Source organism: Narcine bancroftii, chromosome 7 (assembly GCF_036971445.1).
Source record: "Narcine bancroftii isolate sNarBan1 chromosome 7, sNarBan1.hap1, whole genome shotgun sequence".
NCBI lineage: Eukaryota > Metazoa > Chordata > Chondrichthyes > Torpediniformes > Narcinidae > Narcine > Narcine bancroftii.
The window spans coordinates 157,240,076-157,266,313 of NC_091475.1; the positions used below are offsets into that span (position 1 = coordinate 157,240,076).

Here is a 26,238-nt window from a genome sequence, read left to right on the forward strand (position 1 = left end):
AGAGTACTAAAATTGAATTGTACAATGCTTAATGAGGTTTGAATTTTGTTTTAAGATGGTGGTTTATGTGACTAATATGATGATAGATGTGAAGTAAGTTGATATTTGGTGAAGGTTTATCTCTATAGAGAAAGTTTTTTTTTCTTTTTTTTTAATGCTACAATTTTTTTTAAGAAATGATTATTGTTTAAGAATTTTTGATAGATAATGTTACTAACTTTACTAATTTTTTATATTAAGTTTGAGTTACAGATATGTTTTATCTTAACTCCGTTTGTTAAATATATGCACTTAAGTTTGATTTAAATATGTTTTTTAAGTCTGATATCTTAGTATTAATTACTTTTCTTTTTGTTAGTATTTTAATTGGTTATGTTTTTGTTTATTTTTGTAAGTGGGTTTTTTTTCTCACATATATTATTAACTTTATTAATTCTTTACTCTTTATTTTGGGGGGGAAAGAGGGGGTTGGACTAATTTGAGTTGGGTTATTAATGTGTAATAATTATTGGGGAGGGTATAGTTTATTTAGATTACTGATACTGTATTGTAATTTTATTATTTTATTCTTAATTTTTTTTAATGTAATCCTATATGTTATTCATGTTATAAAATTTAAATAAAGTTTAAAAAAAAATAAATTGTTTAAGTTCTTTGCTAAAATTATGGTCAATTTTAATGTTACAACATTCACAGAGAATAATCAGTCTGCATTATTGTAACATCACTTTTTGTACACTAACTGCAGCTGTTTATCTTTTGTATTTATATCTTTTATCTTTTGTATTTGATTGTTTTAATCTCTCATGTGGTAATTTAATTTATATTTTTGTTAATATAATTTATGCATGGAAACAGGCCCATAGTTCCATCTTGTCATTGATGTTTGTACAAATAAATTTTTCAATTGTTTGTGTAAATATCCTAGAGCTCTTGCTGCTTCTGCTCCAATCTGGCTCTTTGGAGATTTGACCCCATGTGAAGCTTTCTCTGCTATTGTAACCAATGACTTCTTGAAGAGTGGAAAAGAGTGTGCTAAAAGCATCAGACGTTCTTGGGATGCAATAAATGACCTGTCATCCAAAGGTAATAAAACCCTATCTGCAATTGACTAATATCATAGCGCATTATTGCATTTGAGAGAATTGTATTAAGATCAGAAATTGGTTTACCTCTGATGATCTCACCCCAGATTATAGTTCTATGGAATGTACACAAAATATATGCATGCCATTATTTAAAATAATTCACTGACATAAAAAATATAAAATCAAGTACCTCTCTCTGGTTCCACTGTTTCCATCTCCTTTATTTTTTACAACATGGTAGACACCTGTGCTGCCCAATTAACACCCAATCACCTTACTGACCCTGTATGTTTTTGGAGGGTGGGAGGAAACCAGAGGATTGGGGAAAATCCACACTGGTCAAGGAGAGAATGTACAGACTCCTTACAGATGGTTTTTGATTTGAACCTGGGTCACTGGCATTGTAATGGCATTGCACTTACTGCTTTTATTTACCTACTCCTGTTTTTGTTTTTTTTCTGTCCTTTGCCCCTGGTCTCTCCCCATTCCTGTATCTCCACCTCTCCCACCTTCTGCACAATACTCCACTGTCCCATTTTTACTTTTTATCTCTAAAAGGGCACGACATGAAATGTTGACTATTTCTGCCCATGAATGCTGCCTGACCCACTTAGATCTTTCAGCTATTCCTTGTTTGCTCAAGATTCCAGCATCTGCAATTTTTGTGCTTCTCCATAGAATTATAAATTTTATGCACTATCAAGCAACAATATTCTGTTAAAATATAGATACATTGAATGTAGTATGATATCCCTATGATAATGTAACAGTTGGTGACTGATGAGAAGGCTTCTCTAGTTCTTGGTACATCACATATTATTTGAGTATTTTAGTACCATAATTATCCCAATTCTTGCCAAAAATAGCATAATAGTGAATAATTTCAACTTCTATGTAGTCTAACATTTTCTAACCTATCAGTGTCCTAAAAATTGTGATAATTGATCTACATCACACTTTCAATATTGAAATGATTTAAAAGAACCTTAGAGAAAGGAAGAGTTGATGACCATTAAGATGGAAGAGATTTAAAGTGATGAACAAAATAGTTTTGGCTCGATTTCATCCAAAGAGCAGAGGGAATGTAATGGACACACTCCTGCTCACATCACTTTACCTTCTGACCTGGATTTCAAACTGGGTCAAAAATATAAGAACATTGTGAGACAATTCACCAAGGATCTTGAATCCCTTTACTGCTATCCCACATCAGAAAGCTTTGAGGCTCCTCTCTTTCTTTGAAAGGAAGCCCAATCAGTTCCCTCCATCATCTCGTTCATTCGATTAGGATCTTGGGGATCAAAGATCAGTCTGCATTATTGTAACATCACTTTTTGTACACTAACTGCAGCTGTTTATCTTTTGTATTTATATCTTTTATCTTTTGTATTTGATTGTTTTAATCTCTCGTGTGGTAATTTAATTTATATTTTTGTTAGTATAATTTATGTATCTGCAGCAAGCAAGAATTTCAGTGTATTTGTACATTGTACTTTGTGTGAATGACAATAACTCTCATCTCAACTTTATGAATTTCATTCACTTTCTCCAGATTAAAAATGCAGCTATAAGAATTTACATGGGCCCCAACTAAGCCTTCTTTTTAGTTGTGGGGTCATATGGGACCACTTCCCTCAACTCTTTCTCCTATATGTCAGCAAGTGCATTGGTGCTGCATCTGAACTCAAAAATTCCATCACTTTTGCTCCTAATATCCACCCTGCTCTTACATTTTGTGATCCATCTCTGGCACCTCTCTTTTCTTCCTGGATTTCTATGTCTCCATCTCAAGAGATAGATGAGCCACTAACATCTTTTATATGCACATTCACTCATCCTGGTTAATGTGAGGACTCTATTCTTTTTTCTCAGATTTTTTTTCATCTCCATTGCTTTTGTTCCAAAGATGAAGCCATCCACTATGATGCCTGTATATTTCCTCCTCCTTACCTGAAACATTGGTTCCCTTCTAGTCTTTTGTCTTGCACCTCACTCCTCTCCCAGATCTGTTTTGAAAACTAAATCCTCCATTCTTCTCTGTGTTCTGATGAAAAACTGTTGATCAAAAACATTAAAAGTTCTCTCTTCCTACAGATGTGGCTTGACTGGCTGAGTTTTAAAGCATTTTCTGTTTTTTCTTTGTTTCAGATTCCAAGTTTTCTTTTATTCTTCTGTCTGGGCTTGCTCAAGTTTGGCTTAAACGTTTTTTAAAAATATTTTATTTTTGATTTTTTTCAAAAATATACATAATATCTTAAATATCACAAAATATTAAACTTTTTCTCACCAACAATAAAAAACAAAAAAATCTCTCCCTCCTTCCCCCTTTCCGTACATACAGATCTGCACACTGTCAGAGCTTACAAATCTTTTAAATACAGATACACAATCCTTTTTCCGGACATCTAAAATCCGGAAAGATCCAAAATCCGCAAGTGGGGAGAGAGACAACAGTGCAAGTCGGGCGGGTGAGAGACCAGCAGCACGAGTCGGGCAGGTGAGAGACCGGCAGTGTGAGTTGGGTGGGCGAGGGGAGATACCGGCAGTGCGAGTTGGGCAGGCGAGAGACTGGCAGCATGACTCGGGCGGGCGAGGGGTGGGGGGATGACAGCAGTGCGACTGGAAGGGGGTGGGGGTGGATACAGCAGCACAATTTGGGTGGACTTTTCGAAATCTGGAAAAATCTGAAATTCGGAACACTGTCCCCCAAGGGTTCCGTATGAAGGATTGTGTACCTGTATATAGAATACAATTATGGAAATCACTTTTGGGTATATATAATATCAGCATTTGTATTCTTTTCTGCTACTGTATTTGGGCCCCTAGGTGAAGTGGAGAGGCCCGAGATTGTTCGACTGCCGCATAATTCCCAGTTCCCCCATTTCACTCCTTTGCCAGACTCACCTTTTCGGGAGGGAATTGGTGCCCCTGGCATGGAGCGAGGGCCCTCGGTCAAAATGTGGTGCCTTTCCCTGTGCTTTGGATCGGCTGTGGTGCCACTATCGAGGGGAACGCTGCCAGGATGCAAGCAAATTCATTGTCTGAAAGCCTTATAGAGTTCAGGTGGGGGTAGGTAGCTTGGCTTTCCCCAGAGGCAGAGTCTGAAATGTTCTGGCATGCATCAAGTGCTGTCCCTTGAGTCAACAAGCAAGCAGTGGGCCCCAAAGGAAATTAGGCCCCAAAAGTGGTCACTCTCACTGCTGTGAGAGTAAAAGTCCATGTAAAGCGGCTTTTGCCAAAATGAAGGGGGATGATTCAGGTCCCAAAAGTCCGAATGGAGGAATTGTTGTCTCCCCTCAGTGTTGGGCCCTGCTTGCCGTTGCAGGTGTTGAGGCTTGTGGGAGATGGGACGCTTATCTCTGCGCCAGTATCGGCCAGGAAACGCCTGTTTGACAAGGAGTCCCAGGTGTAGAGGAGACTATCACATGGTCCAACCACCACAGCTCTCAATGACAGTTGGCCAGGGCGTCTCCTGGAAACCCACAGGGTGGGCAACATCGACAAGCCTCTGAACCCCATCGCTGATGATAGTAGCATAGCTGTCCCTGGGTACTATCTTGTCCCTCTGCTGGCCTTGATCTCGCAGGGGGCTGTTCATCAGGCTTGCTGATGTGGTGAATGACGGCACTGCAGTCCTTCTTCGCTCTCCAGAGCATGTCTACCTGGCCCACAACTCTCTGAGGGTCGCTGAAGTCCTCATCTGTGAGCAAGAGTCTGATATCCTTGGGCAGCTGTTCCAGAAAGATCTGCTCAAAGAGCAGGCAAGACTGTGGCCCTCGGTCAAAGCGAGCATCTCGCTCATTAGGACGGATGGGGCCCTGTCCCCCAATCTGTCCATGTGCGCTCACACCAGGAGAGCCAGAAAGTGCTCTGGAAGCTGCTGTAGGAAATCTACGACCCTTTCTCGAGGGCGCTCATGACGTAGAAGTAGCGGGTGTCGTTGGAGGCAATGTGCTGAAGCTGGAACTGAGCCCCGACCTGATTGAATCACACATGTGGCTGTTACACCCAAAATGTTGGAAGCCTGAGTGAGACTGCGTGGATGGACGCTGGCTCCACTTGGTTTGTCATTTTTGAGTCCGACTGCTGGTTGGACCAATGTGGTGTTCATGCAATGTGAGCGTGAAGAAGAAAATGCACACCTAAGCCTTGGAAAACGAGACTAGTTTATTGTTCTGGTATTTGCGCTTAAATGGACCCCCACCGCTGACCCCCGTGTCATTGGAGCCCTGGTCTGGGATAGGCCGGCGTTCCCACCAGAATTCTCCATCTTCTTGCTGTGCAGAAGTTACCTGGGACAACGGCCGGTGTCACTCCCCCAGGTCCTCACGGTCGCCGCATTCGTCAGCCATTTTGTGGGCCGGTCTACAATATAACAATAATATCTTTCCAATTTTTAAAAATAATACTGTAACATTTCCCTTTTAAGAAACATTTCCTTTTCAAGAAGCATTTCCCTTTAAAGAAACATAAACGTTTACCCTTTAAGAAACACACATACACATCCCTAGCTCTGACGGTGATGCCTGGAAGCCCACAAATAAAGCCCATGAAATCTTCTGAAGAAGAACCCCTCCCTTCAGCACCATCCTTTAAAACCACTCCTCTCTTGGCGCCATTTTTCCCCATAAAGCAAGGACCCCACCCTGCCACTTTTCCTCACCACCTTCCTTTCTTTCCAGAGCTCTCTATGTATATTACATGATTTTTCTTTTAACAGTAAAAACAAGACAGCTCAATACTACAAAAGAGATACATTCTTCAGTTAGTCCTGCTCCAAAATAGTCTTTTCAATATTCTTATCTAGCAGCTCAAATTGCTATACAACTTTCGTTAAAAACTCTTCCATTTCTTATTTATTCTTCAAATTTCGCTGGTTACCTTCTGGGACATCGACCCTCAGTGTCGCTGGGTAAATCATTGAATATTTTAAGTTTTTGGATTGCAGTTGTCTCTTTACCTTATCAAATTCTTTTCTTTGACCAAGGCAGGGCTAAAGTCCTGAAAAAACATTACTTTTTTGATGTCCACCACTAATGTGCCATTGTTATTTTTTGAATATTCGTACACTGCTCCCAAAATTGCATCTCACTCCCAGTAACTTAAAAGTCTTACCAGGATTGGTCATGGTTGTTGATTGCCGGTTTGTCTGGGTCCAAGCGTCTGGTGAGCCATTTCAATTTGCAGCTTTGCGTTTAATTTGTTTTGTCCTAGCATTTGTGGGATCCATGTTTCAAAGAATCTCACCGGATCTTTTCCCTCGATTCCTTCTCTCACTTCAAAGATTCTTACATTGTTGTGTCTGCTGAAATTTTCCATATGACCGATCTTGTCCATCATTCCTTTTCTGTCCATGTCCCAGGTTTTTGTTTTTTATTCTAAAGCCTTTTAAATTTTTTTATTTTTCACAGTATGAACCATATTAATCAAAATCTTTGGCTTGGCTTCGCGGACGAAGATTTATGGAGGGGGTAAATGTCCACGTCAGCTGCAGGCTCGATTGTGGCTGACAAGTCCGATGCGGGACAGGCAAGACACGGTTGCAGCGGCTGCAGGGGAAAATTGGTTGGTTGGGGTTGGGTGTTGGGTTTTTCCTCCTTTGTCTTTTGTCAGTGAGGTGGGCTCTGCGGTCTTCTTCAAAGGAGGTTGCTGCCCGCCGAACTGTGAGGTGCCAAGATGCACGGTTTGAGGCGATATCAGCCCACTGGCGGTGGTCAATGTGGCAGGCACCAAGAGCTTTCTTTAGGCAGTCCTTGTACCTCTTTGGTGCACCTCTGTCACGGTGGCCAGTGGAGAGCTCGCCATATAACACGATCTTGGGAAGGCGATGGTCCTCCATTCTGGAGATGTGACCCACCCAGCGCAGCTGGATCTTCAGCAGCGTGGACTCGATGCTGTCGGCCTCTGCCATCTCGAGTACTTCGATGTTGGTGATGAAGTCGCTCCAATGAATGTTGAGGATGGAGTGGAGACAATGCTGGTGGAAGCGTTCTAGGAGCCGTAGGTGATGCCGGTAGAGGACCCATGATTCGGAGCCGAACTGGAGTGTGGGTATGACAATGGCTCTGTATACACTTATCTTTGTGAGGTTTTTCAGTTGGTTGTTTTTCCATACTCTTTTGTGTAGTCTTCCAAAGGCGCTATTTGCCTTGGCGAGTCTGTTGTCTATCTTGTTGTTGATCCTTGCATCTGATGAAATGGTGCAGCCGAGATAGGTAAACTGGTTGACCGTTTTGAGTTTTGTGTGCCCGATGGAGATGTGGGGGGGCTGGTAGTCATGGTGGGGAGCTGGCTGATGGAGGACCTCCGTTTTCTTCAGGCTGACTTCCAGGCAAAACATTTTGGCAGTTTTCGCAAAACAGGACATCAAGCGCTGAAGAGCTGGCTCTGAATGGGCAACTAAAGCGGCATCGTCTGCAAAGAGTAGTTCACGGACAAGTTTCTCTTGTGTCTTGGTGTGAGCTTGCAGGCGCCTCAGATTAAAGAGACTGCCATCCGTGTGGTACTGGATGTAAACAGCGTCTTCATTGTTGAGGTCTTTCATGGCTTGGTTCAGCATCATACTGAAGAAGATTGAAAAGAGGGTTGGTGTGAGAACACAGCCTTGCTTCACGCCATTGTTAATGGAGAAGGGTTCAGAGAGCTCATTGCTGTATCTGACGTGACCTTATTGGTTTTCGTGCAGTTGGATAACCATGTTGAGGAACTTTCGGGGGCATCCGATGCGCTCTAGTATTTGCCAAAGCCCTTTCCTGCTCACGGTGTCGAAGGCTTTGGTGAGGTCAACAAAGGTGTTTTGTTTTGTTTTGTTCTCTGCACTTTTCTTGGAGCTGTCTGAGGGCAAGAAAAAAAAGAGAATCAAAATACACACAAACATTTCCCTCTTGAATATACACAGTGGCATTTTCTCCCTTTTTTTCCCCCCTCTCTTCCCTCCCTCCTTCAAACACATTAAATGTTCAACATATACAATAAACCCATTAAACAATTTCATCACACAATGAAAATAAACAAGAAAATTGTGTCATCTACTTTTACATACTGGATCAGGTAATTTTGTCTTCTTCTCATTCTATCATTTTAGGGGGTGGAGGTCCGCGGTAGGCCCTCTCTGTTGTGTTCCATGTACGGTTCCCAAATTTGTTCAAATAATGTGACTTTATTTTTTAAATTATATATTATTTTTTCCAGTGGAATACATTTCCAAGTTGACATACATTTTTTTGCTCCAGCTAAGGCTATCATAATAAATCTTTTTTGCGCTTCATCCAGTTTGAGGCCTATTTCTTTACTTCTTATATTACTTAGAAGAAAGATCTCTGGATTTTTTGGTATGTTGCTTTTTGTGATTTTATTTAATACCTGATTTAGATCTTCCCAAAACTTTTTCACTTTCTCACATGCCTAAATTGCATGTACTGTTGTTCCCGTTTCATTCTGACAGTGAAAAGATCTATCTGATAATGTTGGATCCCATTTATTTAACTTTTGGGGCGTGATATATAGCCTGTGTAACCAATTATATTGTATAATGCGTAACCTTGTATTTATTATATTTTTCATAGTTCCAGAGATCACTTTTCCCATATTTCATTTTTTATCTTTACGTTTAAATCTTTTTCCCACTTTTGTTTGGGTTTATAGCTTATTTCATCATTTTCTTTCTCTTGCAGCTTGATGTACATGTTTGTTATAAATCTTTTTATTATCGTTGTTTCTGTAATCACATATTCAAAGCTGCTTCCTTCTGGTAATCTCAGTCTGCTTCCCAATTTGACCTTTAAGTAGGTTTTCAGTTGGTGGTATGCAAACATTGTACCGTGAGATATACCATATTTATACTTCATTTGTTCAAATGATAATAAATTATTTCCCAAAAAACAGTTTTCTATTCTTTTAATCCCTTTTCTCTCCCATTCTCTAAAGGAAAGGTTATCTATTGTGAAAGGGATTAGTTGATTTTGGGTCAATAATAATTTTGGTAGTAGTAATTTGTTTTTTTCCTTTCTACGTGAATCTTCTTCCATATATTGAGTAAATGGTGCAGTACTGGTGAACCTCTATATTGCACCAGATTTTTATCCCACTTATAAAGTATATGTTCTGGTACCTTCTCTCCTATTTTATCTAGCTCTATCTTGGTCCAATCTGGTTTTTCCCTTGTTTGATAAAAATCTGATAGATACCTTAGTTGTGCTGCTCTATAATAATTTTGAAAGTTTGGTAGCTGCAAACCACCTTGTTTGTACCATTCTGTTAATTTATCTAGCGCTATCCTTGGTTTCCCCACCTTTCCATAAGAATTTCCTTATTATTCTCTTTAGTTCATTGAACAAATTCTCTGTTAAGGGAATTAGTAATGATTGAAATAGGTATTGTATCCTTGGGAAGATATTCATTTTAATGCAATTTACCCTCCCTCTCAGTGTTAGTGGCAATTCTTTCCAATTTTCTAAGTCATCCTGTAATTTCTTCATTAATGACTGATAATTTAATTTGTATAGGTGGCCTAAATTATTATCTAATCTAATACCTAGGTATCGGATTGCTTGTGTTTGCCATTTAAATGGTGATTCTGTTTTAAACTCTGTGTAATCCACATTATTCATTGGCATCGCTTCACTTTTATTTGCGTTGATCTTGTATCCTGAATATTTCTCCATATTCCTTCAATTTCTTATGTAGTTCTTTTATTGATAATTCTGATTCTGTTAAGTATACCATGATGTCATCTGCAAATAAACTGATTTTATATTCCTTCTCTTTTATTTTTATCCCTTTTATTTTATTTTGTGTTCTTATCAGTTCTGCCAATGGTTCTATTGCTAAAGCGAACAATGAGGGAGTTGACCTACTTAATTTAAATTGGTTCGATATATATCCATTTACTGTCACCTTCACCATTGGTCCCTTATATCATGCTTTAATCCAATTAATATATTTCTTTGGTAGTTTGAACCTTTGAATAAATAATTCCATTCTACCCTGTCAAAGGCTTTCTCTAAAGCAACAGCCACTGTTGGTATCTTATTTGCTTGTACTGCATGGATTAAGTTAATGAATTTACAGACATTGTCCGTTGTTCGTCTTTTCTTAATAAATCCAATTTGATCTAGTTTTACTATTTTTGGTACAGAGTCGGCCAATCTGTTTGCTAATAGTTTTGCTATTATCTTATAATCGGAGTTAAGTAGAGATATTGGTCTATATGATGGTGGTGTTAGTGGATCTTTGCCCGTCTTTGCTATTACTGTAATTATTGTTGTTTTACATGAATCTGGCAAGTTTTGTGTTTCTTCTACCTGCTTCATTACTTCCAGGAGAGGAGGAATTAATAACTCTTTAAATTTTTTTATAGAATTCTATTGGGAGTCCATCCTCTTCAGGCGTTTTATTGTTTGGTAGCTTTTTTAATATATCCTGTATTTCTTCTATTTCAAATGGTTTTATCAATTTGTTTTGCTCCTCTTCTTGCAATTTCGGTAGTTCAATTTTAGCTAAAACTCATCTATTTTGTCTTCTTTCCCTTTGTTCTCAGTTCAGTATAATTGTTCATAGAATTCCTTAAAGTTTTCATTAATCTCTGTTGGGTTATATGCAATTTGTTTTTCCTTTTTCCTTGGTGCCAGTACATTTCTTTTAGCTTGATCTGTTTTAAGTTGCCAGGCTAGTATTTTGTGCGTTTTTTCTCCTAGCTCTTAATACTTCTGCTTTATTTTCATTATGTTCTTCTCCACCTTATATGTTTGTAATGTTTCTTATTTTATTTTTTTGTCTGCTAATTCTCTTTTTGTTGTATCTTTCCTTGTTGCTAGTTCTTTTTTTGTACTTACTATTTCCCTTTCCAACTGTTCTATTTCCCAATTGTAGTCCTTTTTCATCTTAGTTACATAACTTATTATCTGCCCTCTAATGAAGGCTTTCATTGCATCCCATAATATAAATTTGTCTTTCACTGATTCCGTATTTATTTCAAAGTACATTTTAATTTGGCGTTCTATAAATTCTCTAAATTCCTGTCTTTTAAGTAGCATGGAGTTTAATCTCCATCTATATGTTCTTGGTGGGATGTCCTCCAGTTCTATTGCTAATAACAGGGGTTATTGAATGATCAGATAACAATCTAGGTTTATATTCCGTTTTCCTACTCTTCCTTGGATATGGACTGACAACAGGAAAAGGTCAATCCTTGAGTATGTTTTATGTCTACTCGAATAATATGAGTATTCCTTTTCCTTTGGGTGTTGCCTCCTCCATATATCCAAAAGTTGCATTTCCTGCATTGATTTAACCATAAATTTGGCTACTTTGTTTTTTTTGCTAGTCTTTTATCCAGTTTTATCCGCCTTTGGGTCCAAATTAAGGTTAAAATCCCCTCCTATCAATATATTCCCCTGTGTATCTACAATCTTCAAAAAAATATCCTGCATAAACTTTTGATCCTCTTCATTAGGTGCATATATATTGACCAAATTCCAGAATTCTGAATATATCTAAAACTTTTTCATTATATACCTCCCTGCTGGATCTATTATTTCCTCCTCTATTTTGATTGGTACATTTTTATTGATTAATATAGCTACACCTCTGGCTTTTGAATTATATGATGGTGCTGTTATGTGCCCTACCCAGTCTCTCCTCAATTTATTATGTTCCACTTCACTTAGATGCGTTTCCTGCACGAATGCTATATCTATTTTTTTCTTTTTTCAGTAAATTTTTACAGCCTATTTCTTTTGATTTGGTTATGTTGTCCATTAATATTTATAGTCATATAGTTCAACATGGCCATCTCATGCTCTGTTTACACCTCATTTCTGCTTCCTCACCACTACCTTTCCCCATTTTCATCTCTCAGTTTTCCTTTTTTGAATTCAATGTGACAACATTTCTAAAACATAAAATACTTCAACTATTCCCACATCTAAAATTCCCTTAACCCCAAGTGTTTCCCCCCCCCCCCCCCCCCCCCAGGCAACCACAACTCCCCTCTCCATTCGGATTGCAAACCCGTTTGCAAGTGTCAACTGATTTCGCAGTGACTGTTATTCTCTCCCACCCAACCCCTTCCAGAAAAGACTTTTATCTTTACATTAAAACAAAGCTCACCCTCTTCTTCTTTTTTCCCCCTCTTCCTTACTTACCATTTCTTTCCCTTCTTTAGTTCTTACTTATACATTATATTTACATCTTTATATCTAGTTTGTCATCGTTCTTCGTTCTTGTAACATCTCTTCATCTCTCTTTCTGTCCTGCAGGTGTTCTGCAAATTCTCGTGCTTTCTCCGGATCTGAGAACAGTCTGTTTTGCTCCCCGGGATAACTATTTTAAGCACAGCTGGATATCTTAACATAAATTTATAGCCTTTTTTCGATAGGATCGATTTTGCTGTGTTAAACTCCTTCCTCTTCTTTAGGAGTTCAAAACTTATGTCCGGGTTAAAAAAACAAATTTTTTGACCCTTATACCAATGGTTTTTTTTGTCTTCTCTAATTTTATTCCTTGCCCGCTCCAGTATATTTTCTCTTGTCATGTATCTCAGAAATTCTACTAAAACTGATCTTGGTTTTTGTTGTGACTGTGGTTTCGGGGCTAGTGTTCTGTGTGGCCTCTCTATTTCCATTCCTTCCTGTCTTTCTGGCATTCCCAGGACTTTTGAGATCCATTCTTTTATAAATTCTTTCATATTTTTGCCTTCTTCATCTTCCTTTAGGCCCTTTATGTTGTTTCGCCTACTATAGTTTTCCAACATAGCAATTTTCTGAGCTAACAGCTCTTGTGACTTTAACTTTTTTGGCACTTTCTTCCAATTTTCTTCTTAAGTCATTCACTTCCATTTCTACAGCCGTTTCTCGTTCTTACACATTTTCTAATCTTTTCCCTATTTCTGTTATGACCAGCTCTATTCTACTCACTTTTTCTTCTGTGCTTTCATTTGTTCTTGAAATTTTTAAAAATCTATGTACTGTCTATCTATTTTACCTTCTATTCCTTGGTGTTCTTCTTCTTCTTCTTCTTCTGTGTCTGCTCTTGGGTTTGTGCCTTCTATTTCTCTTCCTTGTATCTGTGTCTCTTCTGCTTCTTGTTGTTGGTCCTCTTCTTCTGGGCTAGTTATCTGTTGGGCTTCCTGTTGCTGTTTTTCTTTCTTATCACTCCCTTTCCTGTTGCTTTCCTCTTCTTCAGGCTGAGAGCCCTGCTGTCGGGCATCTCTTAGCTGGTCGCACTGTGTAAGTTCACTCCACAGCTGGGAACCCCCCCCCCCCCCCGCCATCGGTATTTTCCTTTTCCTTGTTGTGTGCACTTCTGTTTGGCTCAGTGAGCCATTTTTGCAGTCCTGCGGTCGGGAGGTTACGACCCTGCGGGGTCTCCACTAACTTTGGGGAGCGGACTCCTCTGTCCACAGCGGGTCCCTGCCTCTTCATGCAGGTAAGGCTTTCACCTTTCTCTTCCGGCATCTTTCCTTATTTTTTTCTGTTGTTTTTGGTTTTTCCTTCTTAGGTGCCATTTTCTTTCTTTTCTCCACACCTTTATCTTTTATTTGTTGTGTTTTGGTTTCTTGAGCTTTGAGTTTTCTTCACTTTATTTCTTCTTTTCTGGAGAGGGCTGGTATTCTCCTACCGGCCACTACTCCATCACATGACTCCTCCCCCTTTTAAAGCCTTTAGCCTGTCTTTTGCTCTATCCAGCTCAGCTTCCACTTGAGTCATTCGTTCCATTAAATCTTCCATGATTTCTTTAGTTTCCAATATCCTTTTTATCGCTGATTAAACGCTCATAAAACGAGTGCACAAAATTTCCATCTTATTCAGGATGTTGGCTCTGCTGGGCTCAGCCAGTCCCAAGGTCTCTCCTGTGCTTCATTGGGCTTTCACTTGATGTTCCTGGCTGACCTGTTGCTTCTTCAATTTTTATTTTTGGTTGCCATGGTCATTTAGAACTAGTTTTATACATTTTTGATGATGAAATTCTGATATTGAGCTTTTAAAACAACTTTTTAATACTTTTTATGAAGAGCTCTTTTAAAATACATCTGCTCAGATCCTCTGCATGGCCGTGCCCTGACTCAAACATTGTTAAGCTATCTTCAGATTGGCGTTAAAATAAAGGTTGTTTGGGTCAGTTTGGGTAACTATTGATATCTGTCAATCCAGGTAAAATTTTAAAATGTAATCAATGTTTTTGTTTATTTTAGCTGAAGGCCTACAGTTTCTTTCTGATACTTTTCATATCTGTTCACCACTACAAGCATCTGATGTGGGAATCTTCAAATCATGGCTGATTGAAACTTGGGTTAATCTAGCAATGGTGGACTACCCTTATGAAGCAAACTTTTTACAGCCTCTTCCTGCCTGGCCTGTTAAGGTAATTGATGTAAACCTCAATTATGGAAAAAGATTCCAGAATTCTAATTTAGATAAATCTTAAACTTTTGAAAAATGAGTGTTCCATTTATACAGTGCTACATTTATAGTGAATGGTATCTTAACAAAAATGATCCCTACAATCTATGTACTAACGAAGCCTTCCTAACTTTGTTTATGAGCATAAATGATAACAAGAATGCAGAAGTGTTGAACCTTAAAGTGAAGAGACTTATTTGTTGTTGCAATTTGTCCTGAAGAATGCCTTCAGGAAGTTGTGCAGTACACAAAAGTGCTGGAGAAACTCAGCAGATCACATGGAATCTATAGGAAGCAAAGGAATGTAACCAATATTTTGGGCCTGAGCCATTTGCCAAGATATGAGCAGGCATCGGTGGGAAGAAGCTATTTGCCAGCATGGGACTCCTGAGTTTTGATACTCCTGTACCTTCTTGATGGTAGTGGTTCAAAGATATAGTGTGCTTGATGGAAAGGGTCCTCAATAATTCTTTGAAGTTTATTTAAGCAACACTCCTGGTAAATATTGTTAATAGATGGAGGGATTTTCCTTTGGATTGACTTCTGGTTGGTCCAGTGCTTTGCAGCTATACTATTCCACACAATGATATAGCCAGACAGGGCTATCAATTGTGCTCTGTAAAAGATCCTCAACCTCAGAAATTGTAGGTGATGCTGAGTCTTCCTGGCAAATGAGAAGGTGTCTTGAGTCGAGGATAAGTAAACCTTTTTATGTACACCAAGGAACTTTGTGCTCTGCATGATGGAACCATTGACGTGTAATGGAGAGTGATTGACCATCCTCCTCCTGATGTCCACAGTCATCTCCTTTATCTTATCCACGAGATTCTGGTGGTTTTTGCATCATTTTATGTACCTCCTAATCTCCTCTCTGTAAGCTAACTCATCATTGTTGCCAATGAGGCCAAATACTAATGTCTCATCTACAAACTTGATGATTCTGTCTGAACTAAATCTGGCAGTGCAGCTGTGAGACAGCAGCGTGAACAGCAGTGGGTTGAGCACATTGCACTGAGGTGCGCCAGTGCAGCTGTGAGACAGCAGCGTGAACAGCAGTGGGTTGAGCACATTGCACTGAGGTGTGCCAGTGCAGCTGTGAGACAGCAGCGTGAACAGCAGTGGGCTGAGCACATTGCACTGAGGTGTGTCAGTGATTAGCGTGATGGGATTTAAGTATATGCTACCAAACCAAACTGATAGAACGATGTTCTCCCAGAGGATTCTTTAATAGGGAGTTAGAGGATTTGTATTCAATGATGTAGATGTAATTCAGGTCAGAATGGCAATGTGACTTTGAAAGGGCCTTGCAGGTGATTGTGTTCTAAAGCACCAATCCACCTAGTCTTTCTAGGCAGCATTGTTTTCAAGGTTGAGGAACAATATTGAGCAGGTGTTGCGCAGTTTATGCATTTGAAGTAGAATGTCTGTCAAATAAACCATTTGTATTATTGGAGCCAAACTCATCCAGGTAAGTACAGTATTGCAATCTAACTCCTGACTTGTGCCTTGTAGATATTGGAAAGTCTTGGAGCAGTCAGGGAAGATGTTTCCCCTGGTGGTGGTGGTGGGTGGATGTGGGTGGGGGGGTGGGGGGAGGGAGGTGCGGGGAAGAAAGAGAGAATCTCGAAGTAGGGGTTACTTTCTCAGGTTAAGACACAAAGTTATTTAGGGCTGAGGTGAATAAGAATGTCTTCATTCAGAAGGAAGAGAAATTATGAAATTCTCTATCACAGAAGATTGTGAAGGATAAGTTGCCGAAATCCATTAAGAAGTAAAAGGAGAGTGCAGGAATATGGAATAGAGACAGAGAGTCAGCATGGTCATATTTTTTTGTGTCTATCCTGTGGTTTTGTTAGCTCCTGCTGCAGGCTCATTCAGGCAACTGTGTCAGGATTTGACCAGTTTGTTTTTGTACCAAATCCCTTTTAATGGCAGGCATTAAAATCTCCACTCAGAGTATACCTGTCTCTTGCTCCATTTCTCTGTTTTTTCCAGATGGTGTCCAATTGGAGTGTAGTTTCATAAATTGAGGGCAGTAGATGGTAATTTCCAGGAGGTTTTTTAGCCCATGTTTGCTGTAATGCCCCTTTACTGTTTATTTGCCTAAAACTGAATTCTATTCCCATCTCCTTGACAAATGAAGCAGTCCCTGCTTGCACAAAGCCTGATGTTTATTTGTGCTATCATTATTGAGTTCCCACTTGGGGGTGGAGGAGAAAGGGAAAGGGGTGGGTCACCAGTAACAAAAAATTCAACTATTCCAGCCACCTAAATACTGTGGCCACAAGAGCATGTCAGAGGGGCTGGGTAACCTGGTGAATGACTCAATCCCGGACACATGATGGTCTTTCCACCATCTACAAGTCTAGCAAGTGATTAAAATATTCTCAGTTCATTAGATGAATGCAACTCGAACAACACTCAAAACGTGTAACCTATCCAGATTAAAGCAGCTCACTTACTTAGTAAGTGAACTCATCCTCTCCACCACCAACATACCATGGCTGCATTGTGTACTTCTTACAAAATATACAGTAGAAGGACAGGAATTTCAGACACAACACCACTGTCTGCATACTCTCTTCAAGCTCCACACCATTTGTGCTGTTTCTTTATTGTCAATGAGTTTAAATCCTGGAATGTTCTCCCCAATGGCATTGTGGAAGCACATTTACCACAAGGACTAATGGTTATATGGTTATAACATATAACCATATAACAATTACAGCACGGAAACAGGCCATTTTGGCACTTCTAGTCCGCACTGATCCAAGTACCCTCCTCTAATCCCACTTACCAGCATTTTACCCATATCCCTCCATCCCCCTCCCATCCATATACTTAACCAACTCTTTCTTAAATGACAAAATTGACCCTGCCTCCACCACCTTTTCTGGAAGCCCTTTCCACACAGTAACCACTGTCCGAGTAAAGAAGTTCCCCCTCATGATACTCGTAAACCTTTGCCCATCAACTCTCAACCCATGACCTCTTGTATCCATCTCTCCTACTCTCAATGGGAAAAGCCTTTCCACATCAACTCTATCTATCCTTCTCATTATCTTAAACACCTCTGTCAACCCCCCTCTCAGCCTTCTACGTTCCAAGGAATAAAGATCTAATTTGCTCAATCTTTCCTTGTATTTCAGATGCTGAAACCCAGGCAACATTTTTGTAAATCTTCTCTGCACTCTCTCTATCTTGTTAATATCCTTCCTATAAATCGGTGACCAGAACTGCACACAGTATTCTAAATATGGCCTCACCAATGACTTGTATAGTTTCATCATTACTTCCCAACTCCTATATTCTATGCACTGATTTATATTGGCAAGCATACTAAAGGCCTTCTTCACCACCCTATCCACATGCGCTCCTACCTTCAGGGAACAATGCACCATTATTCCTAGATTTTTCTGCTGCACTGCATTCTTCAATGCCCTCCGATTTACTACATATGCCTTGCTTTGATTATTCTTTCCAAAATGAAGCACCTCACACTTATCAGCATTAAACTCCATCTGCCATCTTTCTGCCCACTCCTCTAAGCAGTTTAAATCCCTCTGCAATCTTTGAAAACCCTCTTCATCATCCACAATTCCACCTATTTTAGAATCATCTGCATATTTACTAATCCAATTTACCGCCCCATCCTCCAGATCATTAATATATATGTGACAAACAGCATATATACCGCTTGTCACCGGCCTGCATCCTGACAAACAATTATCTACTACTACTCTCTGGCACCTTCCTTCCAGCCACTGTTGAATCCATTTGACTATCTCCAAATTAATACCCAAGGACTTAGCCTTCCTAACTAACCTCCCATGCGGAACCTTATCGAAGGCCTTACTGAATTCCATATAGACAACATCCACTGCTCTACCCTCATCAACATTCCTAGTCACCTCTTCAAAAAATTCAACAAGACTGGTCAAACACGACCTTCCACACACAAATCTGTGTTGAGTGTCCCTGATCAGACCCTGTCCCTCCATATACTTATATATACTCTAAGAACGCTTTCCATCAATTTGCCCACCACAGACGTCAAACTTACAGGATAATTGCCAGGCTTGCTCCTCGAACATTTTTTAAACAAAGGAACCACATGCGCAACACACCAATCCTCTGGCACTATACCCGTCTCTAATGACATTTGGAAAATCACTGCTCGAGCCTCTGCTATTTCCTCACTAACCTCTCAAGGTCCTGAGGAAAATCCTGTCAGGACCTGGAGACTTATCCACCTTTATATGTTTCAAAAGCTTCAGTACAACCTCTTTCTTAATCACTATAGTCTCCATATATACCCCCTTTGCTTCCTTTGCCCTGCACAGTTCAATATCCTTCTCCTCAGTAAATACTAAGGAAAAGAAATTGTTCAAGACCTCCCCCATCTCTTTTGGCTCCACACACATTTGTCCTTTCTGATTTTCTATTGGACCAATTTTATCTCTCACTTTCCTTTTGCTATTTACATATTTGTAGAAACCCTTTGGATTTATTTTCACCCTGCTTGCAATAGCCTTCTCATACCTTCTTTTAACTTTTCTAATTTCTTTCTAAAGATTCTTTTTACATTCAATATAGTACCCAAACATCTCCTTTTTTCCCTTTTTCTTATATTTATTGTTGTACTCCCTCTTTTTTCGAAACAAGTTTCCAATATCCCTTGAGAATTATGGCTCTCTCAAACTTTTGACCTTAACAAATCAAGATGATAGTTCCAAGGTACAAAGGTCCAATGAACCAGGCCAACAAGGCATGGTCCCCAAAATAAATACTGAATAATATTGATTACTCTTTCTTGACAGCAGTGACCACTTCTGTTTGATATGTCCTGCTACTGTAATGAGACATGCCAATAAAGTGTGATAGAGGATTCTGGAACCATGCAGAATGATGAGTACGATTATGTCAAGCTGTTATTTTTCCTGTTGTTCATCTCTAACAATCTCAATGTTCATTTACATTCTTCTAAAATTTAAAAAAAAGATGCTGAAAATACAGAGTAAATATAAAATGCTGCAGATAAAGTGAGTCAGGCAGCATCTATGAGTCAATGAAGTGATGTTTTAAGTCAATAGTCTCTGACTTGAAGCATTGTTTCTCACTCCATGTGTGGTGTCTGGCATTCTGAACATCTACAACAGTGTCTGTTCCTGCGTTAATGTACAACATTGACCAGTCAAATTTTTAGCCATGTTTTCTGTAATGCCCCTTTTCTGTTGATGTGATATATTCACTAATCACCAACTTTAATGCTATTAAGATTGATTCAATTCATTGCAATAATGTGAGTTTTGATATTTCATTGTCATAAAATAATAATGTAATGTGAGCAGAGAACAAAAGTTTTTTAAAAATTCTGCTCTTTGTTTATGTTGCTAATGGAGTTTTGACCACTTTTGATATCCTGAAGCAAAACAAGTTCAATAATGCTATACATTTTATTGCACATTAGGGTTAGGGTTATTGTAATCTGTCAACATTTTTTTTAAAATGGAGGAATGTACAAACCCTAAATCACGAAGAATGAGAACCATTCTGCATCTTGCAGCTCATTAAAAGACTGTCTTACAGGTGCTGAAGTAGACAAATTTTAAGATTGTCCATTTTTCAATGGTTGATAGAATCTTAGCAAAGATGAATCTCGAAGCATTTCCTATTGTAGTGTACTTTTGGCATGTTGATAATCTTTTATTTATTTCTTAGGTTGTTTGCAACTTTCTCAAAGACTCCTCGTTGCCAGCAAAGTCATTACTCCAAAATATCTATCAAGCTGTGAATGTATACTATAACTACACTGGCAAAGCTGCATGCCTGAATATAACTCAGACATCAACTTCCAGTCTCGATGATCAAGGGTGGTACTACCAGGTGAATAACATAATGTGTGATGTTGGTGCAATGTAAATATTTTAAACTGTCCAGTAATAATGCTTTTTTCTTTACTTGACATCAGATGATAATTCTTGTGCTAGGCACTTTTATTCCTGTTACTGGTATTACGAGCCCAGAGGACCCAAAACCCAGCAGCAATAGATATTCACCAAGCCAAATGGTTATTGAAACAAAAGTTGTTTTTAATTATCTTTAAACGTGAAAACAAAATCACACTTTAACTTATCACTATTAACTAACCTAACTTAACCCCCTTCTAATTCTAAGCGCATGTGTATGTAATGTGTTTGTGAGTTCAGAAAAGTTCTGTGATTCATAGTCCAATCTCACTTCCCAATGATGGGGAAGACGAGGACTAGAGGGCATAGTTTAAGAATACAGGGTAGGCCCTTTAGGACGGAGATGAGAAAGCATTTTTTTACCCAGAGAAGTGTGAATCTGTGGAATGCTCTGCCACAGAGGGTGGTAGAGGCGGATTCGCTGACTATGTTCAAAAGAGAGTTAGATAAGACTCTTGTGGGTAACGGAGTTAAGGGTTATGGGGATAAGGCTGGAAAGGGGTACTGATGGTAATGATCAGCCATGATCTAAAATGGCGGTGCTGGCCTGACGGGCCAAATGGCCTACTCCAGCTCCTATTGTCTATTGTCTATTGTCTCATTCCTCCAAGTTCACTGGTTGCAGGCAATTCTTATACTGTGCACAGAATTTAACATTTATAAAGTTCACCAGGCTTTGGTGCTTGAAAGGTAAATGGTTACTGCTCAGGAAGTTCCTGTCAATTTTCAAAGAGAGATTTGTTGTTTGCTGGACACCCACAACTGATTCCTTTTTAATCAGCCACTTCAGTGTCTTGCCCCCTCAGGGTTCTCCAGGTGATAACCTCTTTCTTTCAGGTCACCACAGAGTTCCTTTTTGTTTCACTTATTCCAAGTGAAACATTAGACAGCCAGTCCTCTCATCTTGCATGATCCACAAGGGCTTTGACCAGGCTGATCTAAGCACTCACGACCCGTCTTCCAAATGGGGTTTTCCGCCAGCTTGTCCTGTTCCAGACCCAGCTGTGCTGCTGACTGTAAAACTGCAGAACTGATCTCTCTCTCTCTCTCACACACACACAGAGAAAGCCTGTTTTACTCTCTCTGCTTGCAAACCCACATGACCCTCTGAGAACAGCAAGTTCCACTCCAGACAGTCTGCAGCTCTGACAAGTTCTTTCATCTATTGCCTTTTTGTAAACAACAATCCATTAGTGAAGTCTCTTGGGCACTCTCCAAAGCTTTTGCAAATGCTCTTGGGACCGACATGTCTAACATAGAAACATAGAAGATAGGAGTAGGTCATTCGGCCCTTCGAGCCTGCTCCGCCATTCAATGAGATAATGGCTGATCTCCGTAACCCCTAATTCCCTTATACTGAAGAAATATATCTAATTTCCTGCCTCTACTGCTCTCTGTGGCCATGAATTCCACAGATTCACCACCCTCTGGGTAAAGAAATTCCTCCTCATCTCTGTTCTAAATGGTTTGCCTATTATCCTCGAACCATGGCCCCGGGTTCTGGACTCCCCCACCATTGGAAACATCCTTTCCGGATCCATTCTGTCCAGTCCTGCCAGAATTTTATATGTCTCTATGAGATCCCCTCTCAATCTTCTAAACTCCAGCGAGTGTAATCCCAATTAGCGCAATCTTTCCTCATAAGTTATTCCTGCCATTCCAGGTATCAGCCTGGTGAATCGCCTTTGCACTCCCTCCATTGCAAGAACATCCTTCCTCAGATAAGGCTGCACATAATACTCCAGGTGTGGTCTCACCAAGGCTTTGTACAGCTGCAGTAAGGTATCCTTGTTCCTATACTCAAACCCTCTTGATATGAAGGCCAACATACCATTTGCCTTTTTTACTGCTTGCTGTACCTGCATGCTCGCCTTCAGTGACTGGTGCACAAGAACCCCTAGGACTCTATGCACTTCCCCATCTCCCAATCTATTGCCATTCAATAATAATCTGCCCTCCGGTTTGTATTACCAAAGTGGATAACCTCACATTTATCCACATTGTAGTGCATTTGCCATGTATCTGTCCAGTCCCCTAATTTATCCAAATCACAATGGAGCTTCCTGACCCCCTCTTCCGTGCACGCAACCCCTCCTAGCTTAGTGTCATCTGCAAATTTGGAGATATTACATCCAATCCCCTCATCTAGATCATTAATGTTAATTGTGAACAGCTGGGGTCCCTGTGGCACCCCACTGGTCTCCGCCTGCCACTCAGAAAATGAGCCGTTTATCCCAACTCTCTGTTTTCTATCTGCCAGCCAGTTCTCAATCCACATCAATACCTTGACCCCAATCCCATGAGCCTTGATTTTGCATGCCAGTCGTTTATGTGGGACTTTATCGAAGGCCTTTTGGAAATCCAGGTACACCACATCCACTGGCTCTCCCCCATCTATTTTACCTGTCACCATCTCAAAGAATTCCAATAGATTTGTCAAGCATGATTTACCTTTTGTAAATCCATGTTGCATCTGTCTGATCCCTTCTCTGCTAGTCATATGCTCCACTATACATCCTTAATAATGGATTCCATCATTTTGCCCACTACTGATGTAAGGCTCACTTGCCTATAATTCCCCGATTTTTCTCTTCCCCCCCCCCCTCTTTTTAAATAGTGGGGTAACATTAGCTACCCTCCAATCCATGGGTACTGATCCTGAGTCTATCGAGTTCTGGAAAATAATTCTTAAAGCATCTGCTATCTGAATGTCTACTTCTTTAAGTACCCTAGGATGTAGATTATCAGGCCCCTGGGATTTATCGGCCTTCCATTCCATCAATTTCCCTAAGACCATGTCCTTAGAGATACTGATTTCTTTCAGCTCCTCCCTTGCATTAGTCTCTATGTTTCCTAACATCCTTGGGAAGTTATTTGTATCCTCTTTTGTGAAAACAGAACTAAAGTAAGAATTTAATTGGTCTGCCATTTCCTTATTTCCCATTATATATTCCCCTGATTCTGACTGCAAGGGACCTACTCTGGATTTCACCAATCTTTTCCTCTTGACATATCTATAAAAGCCTTTGCAGCTGGTTTTTATGTTTGTTGCAAGCTTACTTGCGTAATTTATTTTTGCCCTCTTGATTAATCCCTTTGTCCTCCTTTGCTGCATCTTGAACTGTTCCCAGTCTTCGGATTTGGTACTTTTTTTGGCCAATTGATATTCTCTCTCTTTGGACCTAATGCTGTCTCTAATTTCCCTTGTTATCCATGGTTGAGTCACCTTTTTTGGTTTATTTTTATGCCAAACCGTTATAAACGATTTCTGCAATTCTTCCATTAGATCTTTGAATGCTTTCCATTGTCTATCCACCGTCAACCCCCCCCCCCCCCCCATAAACACCACCCAATCAATCTTACTCAACTCCCGTCTCATACTATCATAATTCCCTTTATTTAAATTCAGGACCTTTGACTCGGTTTTAATTTCTTCACTCTCCATGTCGAGTGAGAATTCGATCATATTGTGATCGCTCCTACCCAAAGGGCCTCGTACAACAAGATTGCTGATTAACCTCTTTTCATTACATAATACCCAGTCTAAAATGGCCTGATCCCGAGTTGGTTCCTCGACATATTGGTCTAGATAACCGTCCCGTAAACATTCAAGGAATTCCTCCTCCTCAGTATTTTTACTAATTTGGCTAGTCCAATCTATATGTAAATTAAAGTCTCCCTTGATGACAGCTGTTCCATTATTGCACGCTTCTCTAATTTCTCTTTTTATGCCTTCCCTCACCTCTACATTACTATTTGGAGGCATATATACCACCCCCACTAACGTTTTCTGCCCCTTGGTATTCCTCAATTCTACCCATATAGATTCCGCATCTTCCGAGTTAATATCCTTCCTGTCAATCGTGTTGGTCCCTTCTCTCACCATCAAAGCTACCCCACCCCCTTTTCTTTCTTGCCGATCCCTCCTAAATATTGTATACCCCGGGATGTTAAGTTCCCAGGCTTGCCCACCTTGCAGCCATGTTTCTGTAATCCAAATCAAATCGTATTTGTTTGTCTCAATTTCCACAGCCAATTCATCTACCTTATTCCGAATGCTTCTTGCATTAAGATATAAAGCCTTCAGATTTGCTTTTTTCACCCTCCTTGCTCTTTCTGATTTTTTACTTTCGCTGCCTAACCTAACTTTTCCTATTTTATCTTTCCTGTCCTTTGCCCTATCATACAGGTTCCCATCCCCCTGCCAAATTAGTTTAAACTGCATCTGACGGCTGCACCAAACCTAGCTGCCAATATATTGACCCCTTTTGGGTTTTGGTGTAACCCATCCTTCTTGTCAAGGTCATACCTTCCCCAAAAGAGATCCCAATGGTCCAAGAAGCCAAAACCCTGTCTTTTACACCAGCCCCTCAGCCACACATGCATTTGTCTTAACCTTCCATTTTTGTCCTCAGTTGTACTTGGCACAGGTAGCAATCCAGAGATCACCACCCTGGCGGTCCTGTTTCTTAGCTTCTGTCCTAGCTCGCTGTAATCCTTTTTTAGTACCTCCTCCCTCTTTTTATCTATGTCATTTTTATCTATAACATGAGCAGAGCTCCAGTATTTTAAATAAGATCTGTTTTAAAGTGTTTGTGACTGACACTAAAAAAACCTGCCCTAATTTATCTCCCAAAAGCATATCTATATTCAAAACAAACACAACATAATCTACCACACTGGTCACACCTCTCCATTGAAAACCAAGTTCTCTTAGGCTTTACAGTGTTCTGTAACTTTGGACTTGCATGCAGAAACTTTCTTAGATTATTCAATTAAAGATACAAATTAACCAGAAAACTTATTGTCGACTTTCATAACTTGTCCATATATCCTTCTATCTTCCTCAACATTTCACCAGACCAGATTTCCCATGAGCTTAGCATTTACTATTACATAAAGTGATAGTAGGTATCTTCTGCGGTTCATGGAACCATTCAACTTTGAAAATTTGCTACAAGGGGAGGATAAATAATTTAAAGAATGATGTCCTCTTTAACTGCACTTTGAAAGACAAACGACCCAGAAGTGAAGAATTGCCTTTTGGTTCCATTTTGTGGAATTGAGGATGGGACATTTGTGTCTTTACTATTATCAACAACATTCTGAGAGAACATTTAAAAAATACAGTTGTTCAAGAAATAGTTCTCCCATTGGTTTCATGTGTTCAGGATGTCCTTTAAACTATATGTACTGTTGAAAATGCACGCACTCAATGCATGCACTAACTTTTTTTTGAATATTTTATTTTTGTTCTTTTTCAAAAATTATACATATTAAACTTTTAAATATAAAATATATTAAAGTTTTTCTCATAAGCACAACAAACAAAAACAAAACGGTCCCTCCCTCCATCCCTTCCATTCACAGTGAGATCTGATATATATTTTATAGAATACAGTTGGGGAAACTACGTTTTTGTATATATAATGGTTACTTTTATAACATTTTTTGTTAATTTTTATTACTGTATTTGGGCCTTTATATGGTCCAGGTATGGCTGCCAGACCTTTACAAAGGTGTCATATTTATTCTTTAAGCTATATATGATTTTTTTACATAGATACACAGCTGTTCTTTTCCGCAGTCCATTGTGGTATAAGTAGAGGGGAGTCGGATTCCAAGTGATCGCAATAAAAATTTTCGCTACCGCCAATGCTATTTTTATAAAGGAGATTTGATATTTAGTCAATTTGTCACTTATTTCCATGAAATTGCCTAATAGATATGGCTCCAGGACACCCGAGAAGGCCACTCCAGTTATTCTGGTTAATTTTTCTG

General features: G+C 39.5%; 1 protein-coding gene across 1 annotated transcript in view; it reads left to right on the forward strand.

Annotated features, from left to right (window-relative positions):
* Nucleotides 1-26,238, forward strand: part of prcp (prolylcarboxypeptidase (angiotensinase C)) — a 57,866-nt gene that overhangs the window by 15,806 nt on the left and 15,822 nt on the right. The window contains exons 5-7 of the mRNA XM_069890980.1: nucleotides 929-1,086; nucleotides 14,281-14,450; nucleotides 20,210-20,374. Coding sequence (XP_069747081.1) covers nucleotides 929-1,086; nucleotides 14,281-14,450; nucleotides 20,210-20,374 — 493 coding nt within the window. The remainder of the gene's footprint in view (nucleotides 1-928; nucleotides 1,087-14,280; nucleotides 14,451-20,209; nucleotides 20,375-26,238) is intronic.